The sequence below is a fragment of the Panthera uncia genome (assembly GCF_023721935.1).
Source record: "Panthera uncia isolate 11264 chromosome E2 unlocalized genomic scaffold, Puncia_PCG_1.0 HiC_scaffold_20, whole genome shotgun sequence".
NCBI classification, from domain to species: Eukaryota; Metazoa; Chordata; class Mammalia; order Carnivora; family Felidae; genus Panthera; species Panthera uncia.
In genome coordinates this window covers 9139129-9155854 of record NW_026057589.1, presented here as the reverse complement: position 1 = coordinate 9155854, position 16726 = coordinate 9139129, and the positions used below count along the sequence as shown (strand labels likewise).

Genomic DNA, 16726 nt, shown 5'->3' with positions numbered 1-16726 from the left:
GAGTCACGGCTCCTCAAGGACTCCAATTCCTTCACTTATCTTGATAACACCCAACAGCCATTCATTCCCTCTGGAAGTTTGGATATTCTCCACATTAAAATCCCAATTTTAAAATAAGTAATATGATAAATATCAGTCATACATGTCTATTGTATTAATATTCATTTGCCTAAGTTAGTTCAAAATGTAGTATATTTACATCCCTTTTTATCAATGTGCTGGTCACATATTATGAGAGCACTGGTGAATACCTCTCAGAGGTGAAATCTATCATCAAAGAAGATCTGGGTTGGTAAGCTATATGCATCAGTGGAAAACGATCATAAAAATGATATACAATAGTCATATTTTTGTATTAAATGGTAAAATGTGCATGTCTGTGGATATGGCAAACAGGTTTCAAAGATAAGGTATCACACTGTATATGCATATAAATTTTACATATATGAGTGTATGTGCACCAATAATTTTACATTTTGTAAAGAAAAGAAGGGTCTTTAATCGTTCATGGTGGATAAATACACAACTGACACTATTCTCAGCACCAAGAAAAAATGAATACAAGGGCAATTCCAACTGACATGTAAAATATCCAGCATATCCTTCAAAAAAAAAATACATACCACAAAACTACTCTTGAAGAATTTTTTTTATGTGTTTCTTTTTCTCAAACTTTTTAAATGTTTATTTATTTTTAAGAGAGAGAGACACAGCACGAGTAGGAGAGGGGCACATAGAGAGAGAGACACAGAATCTGAAATAGGCTCTAGTCTCTGAACTGTCAGCACAGAGCCCAACCTGGGGCTCAAACTCATGACGTGTGAGATCATGACCTGAGCCGAAGTCGGACACTTAACCGACTGAGCCACCCCGGTACTTCTGTAAGTGTTTCTAATTTTAATCGCTACTATATTTATAAGGCAACAATATCAGCACAATAACATCTAAATGTACAGTTCTGGGGCACCTGGGTGGCTAAGTCAGTTGAGCTTCTGACTCTTGATTTCAGCTCAGGTTATGATCCCAGGGTCATGATATTGAGCCCTGTATCAGGCTCCATACTGAGTGTCGAGCTTATTTGAGATTCTCTCTCTCTCTCTGCCCGTCTTCCCTCGTGCTCTCTCTATAATAAAAGATTTTGGGGGAGGGGTGGTGCCTGGGTGACTCAGTCAGCTGGGCAGCCAACTCTTGGTTTCAGCTCAGGTCATGATCTCGCGGTTCTTGGGTTCGAGCTCCACATCAGGCCCTTCGCTGGCAGTGTGGAGCCTGTTTGGGATTCTCTCTTTCCCTCTCAAATAAATAAATGTTAAAAAAAAAAAAATGAAATAAAATGTTCTTTTAATAAAAAAAAAAAAAAAACCTGTATAGTTCTAATATGGGAAAATACATCAAACACATTTGATCCCAACGGGTCTAACCCCTGTCCCCCAGTTTCAGAAAATGTATTCCTTTTTACCAAAGTAAAAATAAATACCCTGTGATCATCAATCATTTTATTTTTTTAAGTTTTTTATTTATGTCATCTCTGCACCCAACGCGGGGCTGGAACTCCCGACCCCAAGATGAAGAGTCACATGCTCTTCCAACTGAGCCAGCCAGATGCCCCATCATCAATCATTTTAATTGTGGGTTGTTGTTTTTTTATAACCAGCACTCTTCCAATTAACTCCTGGATGTTCGAATGTTCGTTGTTATTACAATTCCAGTTCTTTCTCATGAATAATATATGAGGCATATATATTTTACTATTTCTATGTATATCAACTGGGAATTTATCTTTTATTTATAATCCCAAACTACCCCAGTTTGCTCTCTGGTATAGGTCAGACCTTTTTGAAAGAAGTTGAGTATCGCACAATGCCAAGACCCAACAGAGTCAAAATAGAAGGTACAGACCTTCATTATAATGAAGATTCCCAAATGGTATGAAGAGCTTGTTCATTTGCTCTACAAAGGTCAGATTAAGGTTGTAGAGATTTTAAGAATGCTCATTTCTACCATACCAGCAGAGGGTACATTTTCTACGTCCCTATATAATGGGTCCCCCTTCTCAGTAAGTCAGTTTTAAGATCCCCAAAGGATTCTTGAAACAAGTGATAATACAAAACCCTAAGTATGTTTTTTCCCATGCACACTTATCTATGATATAGTTTAATTTTTAAGTTAGGCACAGTAAGAGATTAACAATAACTAATAATTAAAAAAACAGTTTTGGGGCACCTGGGTGGCTCAGCCGGTTAAGCTCCTGACTCTTGATTTCAACTCAGGTCATGATCTCACAGTTCATGAGTTCGAGCCATGCACTGGGGGGCTCACTGCTGAAAGCATGGAGCCTGCTTGGGATTCTCTCTCTGCCCCTCCCCCACTCGCACACGCATTCTCCCTCTCAACAAACTTAAAAAAAATCCATTTTAACGACAAACTATAATAAAAGTTATGTGAATGTGGTGCCTCTCTCAAAGTATCTTATTGTACTGTACACATCCTCCTCCTTGTGACGATGTGAGATGACAAAATGCCCCCACGAGGAGATGAAGCGAGGGGTGGATGACATAGTCACTGTGACACGGTGTTAGCTTACGACTGACCTTCTGACCATACCGCAGAAGCAGGATCATCTGCTCCCACACCACAGCCGGCACAGGTAACTGAAACTGCCAAAAAAGAGCCCGCGGGGAAGGTGAGGGACGACTATGCCTACTCCAACCGAGCAAATGTATTCCGAGCACCTACAATGTGTAGAACATTGCACCCTGTACAGGGAAGAAACAAAGGAAGTATACTGCTCAATCCTCTCTTTCAAGGACACTCCAGTCTAGTTGGAAAGATTAACAAAGGAACTAGTCTGGCACCAAAGAATGAAAATGGTGATGAGTGTGATGGGCACTTAGAGAAGGAAGAAGTGAGTGGACTGGGGTAATGTGAGGTTTCGTAGAGAGAGTGAGACTCAGCATCTGACTGTGCAGTCTGGGTATGATTCATCCAGCATGGTAAAGGTGCCTCCCATCTGCTGCCACTCTCTGTACCTGTGGCGGGCACTGCTATGAACGCCAGGGTGGCTCCACTTCCCGCCGAGCTCAGACCAGACGCAGTGCGACTCGCAACCCAGACTGGTCAACAGGAATCAAAACTCATGAAAAAACCCCCTTGGCATTAGGAATGGGATGGAGGTGGATATTCTGGCTCATGGAAAAGAACTTTCAAGGATACAAAAACTGGGAAAGTGCAGGTGGACGTAGTAGATAGTAGGGGGAGTGACTGGTGGGGAGCAGAAGATCTAGGTAATAAAATCTGATAGGCGGTATTGGGTCCGATCACAGAAGATACTGAAAACTAAGCAGTTCTTGAATAAAGAATGTGTTTAAGAACAAATAGCTTAGGGTGCACCTGGGTGGCTCAGTGGGTTAAGTGTCCAACTTTGGCTCAGGTCATGATAATGGCCATTCATGGGTTTGAGCCCTGTGCTGGGCTCTGTGCTGACAACTTGGAGCCTGGAGCCTACTTTGGATCCTGTGTTTCCCTCCCTGCCCCTCCCCTGCTCATGTTCTGTCTGTCTCTCTCTCTCTCAAAAATGAATGGACATTAAAAAATATTTTTAAAAACTAAGAAAAAAATTTAAAAAAAAGAAAGAATAGCTTGGAAGGAATAGGCATAGCAAATACAGAAAAATGAGTGCACCCACTTAAAAAAAAAAAAAAAAGTCTTGAGAAAAAGCCCAAACCTTGGATAGACTTAAAGGTGATAGTTCTTTAAATTTTTTTAATGTTTTTTTTTTTTTATTTTTGAGACCAAGAGAGATAGAGCATTAGCAGGAGAGGGGCAGAGACAGAGGGAGACATAGAATCTGAAGCAGGCTCCAGGTTCCAAGCTGTCAGCACAGAGCCCGATGCAGGGCTCGAACTCACAGACTGTGAGATCATGACCTGAGCAGAAGTCGGACGCTCAACTGACTGAGCCACCCAGGCGCCCCTAAAGGTGATAATTCTTAATTCTCATGAACAAGAGATTTCTTAAGTGTCCTGAATTCTAGGTTAGAAGATATATTCATTCAGAAGGCATTGTTGCTTGGTGTTCTTGTTTACAGTGTTGTTGGTCACGGATACAGGTTTCCTGATTCTTTGTAAGTGATCTGTTGTTTCTCTTTGGAAGCTTACGGGACAGTGGTTCTCAACTGTCACCATGAATCAGATTCCCCTGAAACAGAGATTCTGTTTTCACTGATGTGTGGCATGGCCACAGATGGTATTTCTTCATGTTTCACCATGATTTCAAGGTGATCCAAAGTGTTGCCACGGTCTGTGATTTTGGACTTTATTCTTAATCCTTCAAGTGTTCTGGAATTCCACAATGACAGGCCTCTGCAGGAGTCCCTTTTTCATTATTGTGCTGAGCACTCAGGGCTCCTTTCCAGACCCCAAATCATAATTATTAGTTCTGGGATGTTTTCTTGTATTATTTCTGTGACAATTTCTTCATTTTCACCTCCAGATTTCCTACAGGGTATCTATCTTCTTAGGTGAACCTCTCACTTTCCATCATTTCCTTTTTGTTCTACCTTGTGGGAGGATTTCTTCATTTTTATTTTCCAATCCTGCTATTGCTTTCCTTTTTATTCCTGCTTTAAATAAACAAAACCAAAAAACCAAACCAAAACAAAACGAAAAAAACCTTTTATTTTGAAATAATTCTAGGGTTATAAAGATTTGCAAAGATAGTACAGAGTTCCCATATATTCACCACTGAGCATCCTCTAATGTCAACATGTTACATAACCAAAGAACAATTACCAAAATGAAGAGTTAACATTGCAAAAGTGCTATTAAGTACAGACTTTCTTTTTTTAAAAAAAGAAAAGTACAGACTTTTTTTTTGAATGTCACCAGTTTTTCCACTGGTGACAAAGAAAAAAGACATTTCCTTTTTCTGTTCCAGGAGCCAATCCAGGATCCCAATTGCATTTAGTTGTCATTCCTCCTTTGTCAATCTCCCCACCCCCAATCTGTGACGGGTCTTCAGTCTTTCCTTGTCTTTCATGAGCTTGACAACTTTTGAAGAAACCGGTCAGTGGTTTGGTAGAACGTTTGCCAACTTGAGACTGATATTTTCTCATGATTAGACAGAGGTTATAAATTATGGGGAATGCAGTGGGGGTGATGTATCCTCAAGGCATCATTTCAAGGGTACATGATGTTATTTATTGCTGGGGACGTTAAATTGAATCACCTGCCAGCTTTCTTCACTGTAAAATTACTGCTTTTGTCCTTGTGACTAATAAATGCTTTGGGGGAGATACTTAGAGGCTATGCAAATATCCTGTTTCTACTTAAGCTTTTGCCCACTGATTTTAGCATTCATTGGTGGACTCAAATTTGTAATTTTCATAATTCTCATTCTCTTAATGTTCCATTTTATTTTTATTTGAATGTTCCTTTGTAAATCGCATCCTAGGTTTGTACAGTTTGTAGTAGGTGGGCACAGTATCATCTCGCTGAAGTTATCAGGGAGTTTGTGTTTTTTTGGTTGCTTTTCTTCTGCCTTATCTTTTACTCTGACTTTTCCCCTATTTGTTTTGATCTCTATCATGTTAAGGCTTTCAAAGAATGGTTGACAGTCCTTGGCTCTCCATTCGTATTCAACTGTTAAGCAAGGCACCATACACCTTTGTGGATGTTTTGCAACAGCAAAGCTTGTTGACTGAAGGATTTCACTACAGGGTGAGCATGTGGAAGCCACCAAATGTCACTTATCCGTAGATCTTCTCTTGGACTGATGAGTTTCTCCCGAGAGGAATCTTCCTATTCCTATTGTATCTGAGGAGCCAAGGGGTGAGGGCGGAGGTCTCAGCAATTAGTATGAACTTCCACTTAAGCCCTACTTTCCACTCTACTTGCCACTGCCCGTGGCTCAGCCTTGTGATCGCCCATCAGGATCGTCTCAGGTTCAACTTTGCCCAGGATTAAGCCTCCAGTTTTCGTCAGGAGAGGAACAGTTGCCTCGCTGTGCAGGCTAGGTTTGGTGGAGCGGGCATTGGGAGGGAAGTTTAACTCACTGTTTTCAAGGGTGCTACACACCTTCTACACTCACAGTTAAACAGTGCTTCCCATTTATGAGTTTTTCAGGGATCTGTGGTGTGACTTCATTCCTGTTGACTTTTCTTCCTGTAGGCATTTAAATTGTTTTTCTAAGTTTACTGGCCTTCCTTCTTCCGAAATTTTCTTGAGATCTTTCATCAACTAAAGTGTACTCTCTCATTCACTGTCTATGGATTTAGATCTCTCTTTATACCTTACTCTCATTTGTGTGGCTTTTGGAAGGGAGCAGAGAAAAACAAGTTTACTCGAGTTACTATGTTCAATCAGAACTCCCTGTTATAATTTTTTTAGGGTGCTCAAAAATCAATCTATATTTAATTTTTTTAAATGTTTACTTACTTTTGAGAAAGAGCATGAGAGGAGATAAAGGGAGGCAGAGAAACTGAAGCAAGCTCTGCACTATCAGTACGAAACCCAATGTGGGGCTCAAACCCACGAACCATGAGATCATGACCTGAGCTAAAGTCAGACACTCAAACAACTTGAGCACCCAGGCACCCCAAAAAACAATCTAAAGGGGCCCCTAGCTGGCTCAGTCAGTAGAGCACACAACTCTGGATCTCAGAGTCATGAGTTCAAGCCCCACAGTGAGTGTAGAGATTCCTTGCTTAGTTACTTACACACATACATACATACATACATACATACATACATACACACACTTTTAAAGAGGCAACCTAGGGGCACCTGGGTGGCTCAGTAGGTTAAGTGTCTGACTTCGGTTCAGGTCATGATCTTGTGGTTCGTGGGTTCGAGCCCTGCATTGGGCTCTGTGCTGACAGCTTGCAGCCCGGAGCCTGCTTCCAATTCTATGTCTCCCTCTCTCTCTGCCCCTCCCCCAAATAAACACTAAAAAAATTTTTTTAAAGCAATCTAAAAATTAATCAAGTATAAAATTCTGTGAACCAAACTCCCATGTGTAAGAATTACAAATAATTTATGTAGATATTCCACCCTCAAGGAGGTGGAACATAACTCCCCATTCCTGAAATGTGGGCTGCCCATAGTGACTTCCTATATGGAATAGTATGTAAGTTCCTTCCAAATAATAACTTTATAGGGGCGCCTGGGTGGCTCAGTCGGTTAAGCGGCCGACTTCGGCTCAGGTCATGATCTCGCGGTCCGTGAGTTCGAGCCCCGTGTCAGGCTCTGTGTTGACAGCTCAGAACCTGGAGCCTGTTTCAGATTCTGTGTCTCCCTCTCTCTGACCCTCCCCTGTTCATGCTCTGTCTCTCCCTGTCTTAAAAATAAAACGTTAAAAAAAAAAAATCAAAGAAGAACTTTATAGTAGAGAAACCTAAAAAACACTACTTCAGCCTGTTGATCAAGATCAACATCAACAGTCACAAAGTCATATTCATAGTATATACCCTTGATGTGATAAAAATGGCAATTCACCTCTGTGGCCTTCCTCCCACCTCCCACCCCTTCCTACCCCCAACCCTATAACCTCAATCTAAGAAAAATATCAAGTTCCAATAGAGGGCATCTTACAACGTACCTAACCAGTACTCCTCAAAATTGTCAAGGTCATCAAAACTGTCACAGTCAAGAGGAACCAAGGAAAACATGATAATTAAATGTGATGTGCTATTCTAAAATTTAAAAATGACACGTAAAAAGTGAGGAAATATGAATAAAGTATGGACTTTAATTACTATCTGCAGTTTTTCTGTAAATTTAAAACTGTTCTAAAAAATAAAACTTAAAATATTTACAGGAAACCAATAAATACTGGCAGCTGAATCTATTTACAGAGAAAACAGGATGGTTTGCGGGCATGCAGGGGTGAACGGGGTTTTTGGTTGTTAGTGGCGTAGGCAACATTGGGATTCACCTCAAAACTCAACTTGGGAGTCCTAGATAGTTCTTCAACAAATTTGGCTATGGTTGTTCATTCAGACACAGCATGATAAATCATACTCAATGTACTTAGCCCGCCCTAGGGCCCGGCTTAACGCGGGGCACCCTGAGGGATGTGGAAGACCCTGCCTTCCTCCCTGCGGAAGACCCTGGTAATGGCACAGATGGTCCATTACCAAAGAACTTGAATGCACGCGCATGCACACACACACACACACACACACACACACACACACACAGTGTGTGATTACAGTGTCTGCTTTGGGGAACTGCTTCCCTTGTGATCCCCCTCCCATTCAACCCTGTGTCCCCATGCCCTTGATGGGACTAGAAGTAGATACTGTGATACTATCTGGCTGACTACATTCTCACTTGTAGGAATTAATTCCCATTAGGCATTTGGACTGGAAACTAACGTAGCCACCCTGATTCCTATTGATCTTTGGATTCCTAGTCCTAGTTCCTCCTGAGGTCCAGCTATGCTTCCAACCTTGAGTTCCATCAAATACTCGTAACTGATTCATAACAAGTAAGTTCCCTTCTACCTATGTCAGCTTAAATCGGTTTCTCTATCTTATTCTCTGGAAAAAATAATGTGTATCTTTTTTTTAAATGAAGAGTATTTCTTCTTTGTAAAAATATGTAGACTTAGCACAGAATAAAAAGTGAGTTTCTGCCCTAGGGGAACCTGGGTACACGTGGAGAGGCAGAATCCTTACAAAGACATCATTACCAAGGCAGGCATTTAAGGTCAGATAAATCGCAGAGGCCATAGTGGTCAGTAAGGCATGCAACTCTTTCATCTCGGCGTTATGAGTTTGGGCCCCACATTGGGTATAGAGCTTTCTTAAAAATAAAATATTAAAAAGAAACCAAAACACATTTGAACTAGCTTAAGACAAAAAGCAAATTTATGGGCCCATACACAAAAGGTCCAGAGGTAGAATTTAGCCTTAAACGAAGGTCAACAAAGATGTTCGAAGAGATCTGTGCTAGTTCACATGGATGGGACAGATCATAAACAAGTCAGCTCTATTTCTTCCAAATGTTTTCTAGGACAGATTAAATGGTACATTTTTGTGTTACTTACTTACTTATTTATTTATTTACTTACTTACTTACTTATTTATTTTTAGAGTGTGCATGCATGCATGCAAACGGGAAAGAGAAGCAGAGAAAGAATCCCAAGCAAGTTCCACGCTCAGCATGGCGCCCAACGCAGGGCTGGATCCCACAACCCTGGGATCATGACCTGAGCTGAAATAAAGAATGGAACACTCAACTGACTGAGTCATCCAGGCGCCCCTGTACCACAATACTTTAAAATGAAGAGAAGCATAGTTGAAGTGTTATCTGGTAATTTGTCAGTGAAACATAAGGCAAAGTAGTTCAATGCAGGGCAGGGCAGGGGTTAGGATGAGAGCTAAAGAAAAACAAAACAAAACAAATTTAAAGGATTCAGGGAAGAAAGGGTGTCAAATGGAGTCTTGGAGAGCTGTTTCCTGTGCCGTTCAGGATGTAGCGTCCCCCATTTCTCTATTTGTTCCTGATTATCAGACTTCTTGGGTAGTTAAATCAGTGGGCAGATTCATGAGAAGCTTCATTTTTACTCTGGACACCATCTGCTGTTCTGTAAGGAGATGCCACCTCTCCTTTCTGAAAAACTCAGATGAGGAAACTAGAAAAACAAAACCGCAAAAGCAAGATTCTCTAAGGAAAAGTGAAATTCAAGCACCTGGTTTTTTACTTTTTTTTTTCTTTCCGGGTCCACGTAGTGCTAAAGTTAACGCCAATGTGGGATGCCTGGATGGCTCAGTTGGAAGAACGTGCGACTCTTGATTTCAGGGTTGTGGGCTCGAGCCCCATGTGGCGTGTAGAAAATACTTAAATAAATAAAACTTTAAAACAAAAAATAAAAATAAAGTTAACCTCAGTGTTTGAGTACAGAGATCAGGGCCAGGAGCAAACGAGGGGCTGGCACTGATGAATAAAAAATGCCATGTCACACTTGTAACAAACAGCATTTGTTATTTGCGCTATGTTGTGCCTCTTTTGATCACACTTCAGCTTGAATTATCTTTTTAGGATGTAACAATCTCAAAAACTGGAAATGACCGTGTCCAAATCTTATGGTACATGGCACGAAGTACAGGATTTCCACTTCTCAGATGTCCACATGATTTGTAGAGATAAGAAGAGGCTAAGTTCAAGCCAACCAATTACCAATCACTTCTCATTTAAAAACTATAAATTTACCTATGTGTTTCCAGGTTAAATCTTATCAAGGGTCCTAGACTGAGTGATGGGACAGGTGAAGTCATGCAAGAGCTTCTCAACTATGCCACCTAAAGATTTCATCAATAGTCCTCAACTTTCTTTTATTGATTGCCTTTGATCAAAAGTTGTTTCTGGGGCACCTGGGTGGCTCAGTCAGTTAAGCGTCCAGCTCAGGTCATGATATTGCAGTTCGTCAGTTTGAGCCCTGGGCTCTGTGTTGTCAGCCTGTCAGCACAGAGCCCCCTTGGGATCCTCTGTCCCCTCTCCCTACCTCTCCCCACTTACGTGAACTCTGTCTCAAAAAAATAAATAAAACATTAGAACAAATTTTTTTCTAGTAACATAGTAAAAATCTAAATTCTCATTAACTGCTTTCAAGAAGCTGTTTTGCTGGGAATGCAAGCTGGTGAGCCACTCGGGAAAACAGTATGGAGGTTCCTCCAAAAACTAAAAATAGAACTACCCTATGACCCAGCAATTGCACTACTAGGCATTTATCCAAGGGATACAGGTGTGCTGTTTCAAAGTGACACATGCACCCCCAGGTTTATAGCAGCACTATCAACAATAGCCAAAGTATGGAAAGAGCCCAAATGTCCATCGATGGATGAATGGATAAAGAAGATGTGGTGTATATATATACAATGGAGTATTACTCGACAATCAAAAAAGAATGAAATCCTGCCATTTGCAACTACGTGGGTGGAACTGGAGGGTATTATGCTAAGTGAAATTACTCAGTCAGAGAAAGACAAAAATCATATGACTTCACTCATATGAGGACCTTAAGAGACAAAACAAATGAACATAAGTGAAGGGAAACAAAAATAATATAAAAACAGGGAGGGGGACAAAAACAGAAGAGACTCATAAATACGGAGAACTGAGGGTGACTGGAGGGGGTGTGGGAGGGGGGATGGGCTAAATGGGAAAGGGGCACTAAGGAATCTACTCCTGAAATCATTGTTGCACTATATGCTAACTAAATTGGATATAAATTAAAAATAATAAAATAAAAATAAAAATAATTAAAAAAAGAAGCTGTTTTGCAAGGGATATGAGAACCATTTTAAATATATTGTTTCCACCGAAGCAACAGGATTCTCTTCAACAACCAAGATTTTTCAGGGACTCCTAAGACCATGCCCATTTTTTAGTAATCTACTAATTCAGAAAATGATTATTATTGATGGCATTTCATTGAGCACACACAGAAACACCTGTATAGAAAGACTAGCAGCAGATACACCAAGCACATTATTCATTTTGGTACAGCTGAAGCTGAATTTTTATCCGAGAACCTTCAATAAAGAACATGGAAAGTTTAGGGCTGTGTGGCCTCACGCAAGTCAAGTCACTGGTAAAATGTGGACATCCCCATCTACGGTGTAAGGATACTGTAAGGGCAAGGATCCAAAATGCCATCAAAGGTACTGCAAGGCACACAGTATATGGAAGATAAATGATAAATAGTATTACAGCTATATCCTCATGTTTCATCTGACAGCAACTCTCATCTCTCCTGGATGCTTTATAAAAGAAAGTTTTTTAGGGGCACCTGGCTGGCACAGTTGGTGGAACATGCAACTCTTGGTCTCAAGATTGTGAGTTCAAGCCTCATGTTGGGTGCAGAAACCACTTTAAAAAAAAAAAATCTTAAAAAAAAAATTAAGTTTGTTGAGCACTAGAAAATATGTGATTAAGCTGAGTGTTCCTTTAAATACACAGTACAGACACCTATTAAGCTAATTAACGTTAGGTTACCAACAATACCTACAATTACCAACAAACAGTTTAGTAGATTGTGTGGGTATTTCTTACCTTAAATTTACATAATTGGAATCACAATCTTCTACTTCAGGTTTTTAGGAACCAACCAGGATTTGTCAATTACCTGCCAAATACTCAGCATCATGAAGACTGCAGTCATATGAATTACTAGGATTGGAGATTAAACATTAGATTCAAACACTAATAATAAGAATGGGACTATCCTTTCCTGTTACTGATTCACGTGAGAGTGAAATAACCAAGCCCTAATGAACGATGTCTCATTAGTAGTGTTAGAAGGCTATCAGTATGTTTTAAAGGTAATTATAAAAATTGTTTATTTTCCTTGTTTAATTAACACACTTGCTAGAACTTCAATCTCAGTGTTTAATTTTCCCCAACAGTTTAGCTGTTTCCAAGAAAAACAATCATTTGAAGACTGGCATTGCAGATAACAAAATATTATTACCTTGTACTGGCTTCTCTTTACCAGATGGTTTCAGTAAAAACAGAACTCCCAACTGGTCTACCTGGTTGCCACTTCATATCCATTAATACAGGACAAGTCTTCATTTTTGCCTCTCGTGATTATCAACTGAGCAACTCACTTCAAAGAAAGAGTAGCAGAAAGAGTCCTGAAGAACCACAGAACTCCCCATCAAGTTACACTAAACACAATTATTTGCATAGATACAGGTGACTTTTATGCTTCTCAGAATCTTTTCTTCCAGAACACCTTAGGATTACAGAGCCAACACTTCTGCTTTAAAAAAAAAAAAAAAATAATAACAACTATAGTCAGGGCAAGAAAAGGAAAACAGTATCTTTATTGTGTGTGGTTCTAACAAACATTCACTGTGTGCACATTCCAGCAGAAAGAGACAAAGATCTTTGTTCAAAATATGCTGAAATAAAATAGGTAAACAAACTCCATTACTGAATACACAAAAAGAATGTTAATATTACTCGTTCACAGTTGAGGGTGAAGTAAAAAGAAAGGAAGCTAAATAATCATATTTTACCCAACTAGCACATGTTGGATATAGGTACAGGAAAAGTACAGCTCCTAAAATTCATGAGTAAGATGCTAGATACTGGGTTGGTAACTCGGGTTACCGGAATCTCCCTCTGAAATCACCCCCACAAATTCCAAACCAGGCCCTTTCAGAGAATAACACCCAAATGTGAAGTAAACTCCCCATTCGTTCTGTGATATCTGGCAACAGAATGAGATGGCTTTAAACAAACAAACAAACAAACAAACAAACAAACAAAAAAACCACCAATCTCTTGTTGAGACATGTCTGAATCCACTTCTCCCAGGGAAGGAAGTTATGAACGTTAACGTTCTGCATTTCAGTCTCCTAAAATGGAATCTAACCAGATAATCTCTTGAGATGTGAAGCCCGAGACACCGTGTGTAATGATATGCCTGGCCCACAGAGCATTTCTCGTTGCTCCACACCGGGACTAAATGAGCATAAACTCAATGACACTCTTATCTCACAACTTGGGCATTTACGACAATTGCCCAAAGAACTTTACAGGCTCAAATTATAGGTTCCCGTGGATTTTTGCTTCTGCTTTAGGGGTCGCATAAGAACTAAACACTATCAATTTTGTCACCACCACTTTCTTGTCCTTACAAATGTGGAGTCATTTAGAAACCAAAACCGATTCCTGAGGGACAGGGACTAAGAAATTTTGGAGACCTGGCACCGACATGCCTATTTTGGTGGCACCCATTTTCCCTCCTCTCCTTTCGTGACCTCCAGACATCTTGTGTCTTCCCTGGGAATAAACAACCCAACACCCCAGAGACCAGCTCTAGGGGGCACCCTCAGCTGACAGGGACCGGCTCCACTTGCTCTCCAAAGGGGTTTGCACCACCTACCAATGTTGAAACTGTTTCGAGAATTTGAGTCCTACCTCTGCAAACAAGGCTTTTCTGGTGGGTTTGGCTAACATACTGTATTATCTGATAGTTTAGAAAAACCTCTGCAAACTCACACACTAGCTTTACCTTTCGCCTGACTGTTGATGTAGGCAGCAGAATAACAGTAAATGGACCCAAAAGTGGTTTTTATAATACAAAGTGACATCACATTAGCAGCAGATCAAAAGAAGCCCTGGGTGTTGGATGGATTTCATGGATGGTAGAGACAAGGTCTGAAAACCTTTTCCTCTGGCTCTGAGTAAAAACAAGTCCAGATATAAACAGGAAAAGACAACCAATATGAAATAGAAAAACATACCTTTTGTGTTGGTGTTCACCCTAAAAATATCCAAAAAAAAAAAACCCCCACCAATTTTACTTAAGGCTGTCACTCTTTAACATTTCTTATAAGCCAGATGTTTTTCATTTAATTTTACAGACTGCCAACATACTCCTAATTGATCCAACTTATCTGCTGGTTTAGTTTCAGCCTAAATGTTCCCCTTCCAGTTCCTCAATACTCCTTTGTTCTTTATTTCTACCCCAATGTGGCCCATGTAATCATGCAGCTTAATTATTACAGCAATTAGATACCAATTCATATTCAAGGCAACCCTTCCGTATGCCTTCAAATGGCAGGAGCATCAACACTTCTGTTCCATAATAACCAAAGGTTTTTTTCAATAAATTGTCTAAAAGTGGCATCTTATACAAAATTTTCTAAAGATAAAAGTTTGACTATTCCCATATCCCTGATATATAAAAGTCTCTCAAAAATCCCCTGAAATTTCTCCATAATATCATATCCAAGTGTACAAATACAAGGTTAATATTCTTTTGATGAATTCTGAATACACTCAGCTGCAAGACTTGGGTTGAACCTTTTCTTAGTTTGCATGGGCAGACACTGCCTTGCAGGGCACTTTCCTGTCCATGGCAAGCTGTAAGTGGGGAGGAGACAGCAGTATCCAGGGTCCTTCTGGAGCCAAGTTGCTCCCTGCTACATAGGACAATGGCTCAGAAGCAAACTGGTAATCCTTAGAAGATTGGGAGAAAAATCACCACAAACAGTTGTTGGCAGAAAACAGCCAGTGTACTGTGTCATCAGGTGATTCCACGGGGGAAAACAGTTAGGTCAAATAAGCCAGAGAAAATTCCTGAACCAAGAAGAAACACTAACAGAATTCTAAATAATGCCCTACTATTCAATTAAACATTCATCCAAGGGATAAAACGACTAGTTGTTGTTTCTTTCTTTCTTTTTTCCTCAACAGAAAAACAACAAAACCACAAATTGGAGCCATGAAGATAAAATATAGATGAAATGGGAAACATTCTTTTGTCATGATCTCCCCCTTTCGAATGCCACTGCACTATGGAAGTTATGTTACTGGGGCTAACAAACAAAAGATCAAATACTGGATCTTAGAGCAAGTGGAGTCTCTTTTGTAAAACAGGGAAGGAATGAAAAAATTCGCTAATCAATACATTTAAAAGCAGAAATCCCTAGTGAAGTTCTACAGATACAATTATAAGTTTGTATTTTACCAATAAAAGATGGTTGGTTGGGGGGAAAAGAAAAGAAAAGAAAAGAAAAAAGACGGCTAGAAACTGGTGTCAAACTGGTGTCAAACCAAAGCAAAGAATGAAGTGTGGAAAAAAAAAAAAATGAAGTCTTTGGTGCTTTTCCTAAACTCCTGTCCTAAAGTAGTGTTTTCAGTATTTTTCAAAAGAAAGAGGACTACAAATTTACCCTATCACCCCAATTCATCTCTCCCCTCCCCTCTTTCTCTCCACTCCCAAGAAATGCAACGGAAGCACAGTTCTGCCCAGCACCACTTGGACTTGGGGGGTGGTGAGAGTTACCTGCTAGACTAGCTTAGGAGGGAGGAGAGGATTTCATGGTTCTTCCTAGTTTTAATAAATATAAACAAGGAACGAGATCATTTGGCAGTTGTGTTTTATGCTATAGGTGCACAACTTTACTTCATTAATTAAATCCCTTATGATAAATAATAGAATTAAGTATATATATATACACACATATATATGTATATATGTGTGTATATATATATATAAGTATATATATATATACTTCAAAGAAAAATGGAAAAAGAAAAGCTTCAAAACCAGAGTGTTGCCCTGTTAAGAATGTCTAATGTGCATTCAAAGTATTGGACACCAGGCATTTTTACCAAAGGACAATGTCACAAGGACATCTGGATTGTAATTATAAAACCAAGTCTGGAAATGCAAAGGGGGCTGGTGGAAGCCAGTGGAGAGAAGGGCCACCGGCAGGGACACAGGACAACGAGCAGGTGCTTTGGGAGTAAGGCTCTGGGAAATGAAGGACACTGGCCCCAGGTCTGGGGTGGATGTCTAGCCAACCATCTGGGTTCCAAGGGGGAAGTACACATCCGGCAGGATTCGAGAAGAGGGTATCGCTTGGCCTCCAAACAAGTCTCTAGCTCGCACTCCCAATGGATATGCTTTCCAACTTCCACGCTGTCTCCTCAGGAGGATTTGCTTTCCGACGTGTAGTAACGATACAGGAAACCTAAGACAATAGCGCCTATGATGGGCAAAATCCAGTATGACCAGCAACTAGAAGTGGGGGAAAAGCAACGAAGCCGTGAACACTTGATACCAAATATTTGCTAACTTTCAACATCCACATTTTAATATTTTCATGAGCAAAGAATTTCGATTTACTTTGGGAAGTTTAACTACTTTTTTTTTTCTTCCAAGATTTTATGTAAGTTCCAGTTAGTTAACATATAGTATAATA

The 16726-nt window shown here is 40.1% G+C and overlaps 1 protein-coding gene across 2 annotated transcripts in view; it reads right to left on the bottom strand.

The window, feature by feature from the left end:
* Positions 1-12810: 12810 nt before the first annotated feature.
* The window catches only part of LOC125916301 (cytochrome b5 type B), a 37464-nt gene continuing 33548 nt past the window's right edge, over positions 12811-16726 (bottom strand). The window contains exon 4 of one of the 2 annotated variants that reach the window (XM_049622450.1): positions 12811-16542. In XM_049622450.1, coding sequence (XP_049478407.1) covers positions 16318-16542 — 225 coding nt within the window. In that variant the 3' untranslated portion in view covers positions 12811-16317. The remainder of the gene's footprint in view (positions 16543-16726) is intronic. The other variant, XM_049622451.1, reaches the window with a different exon arrangement.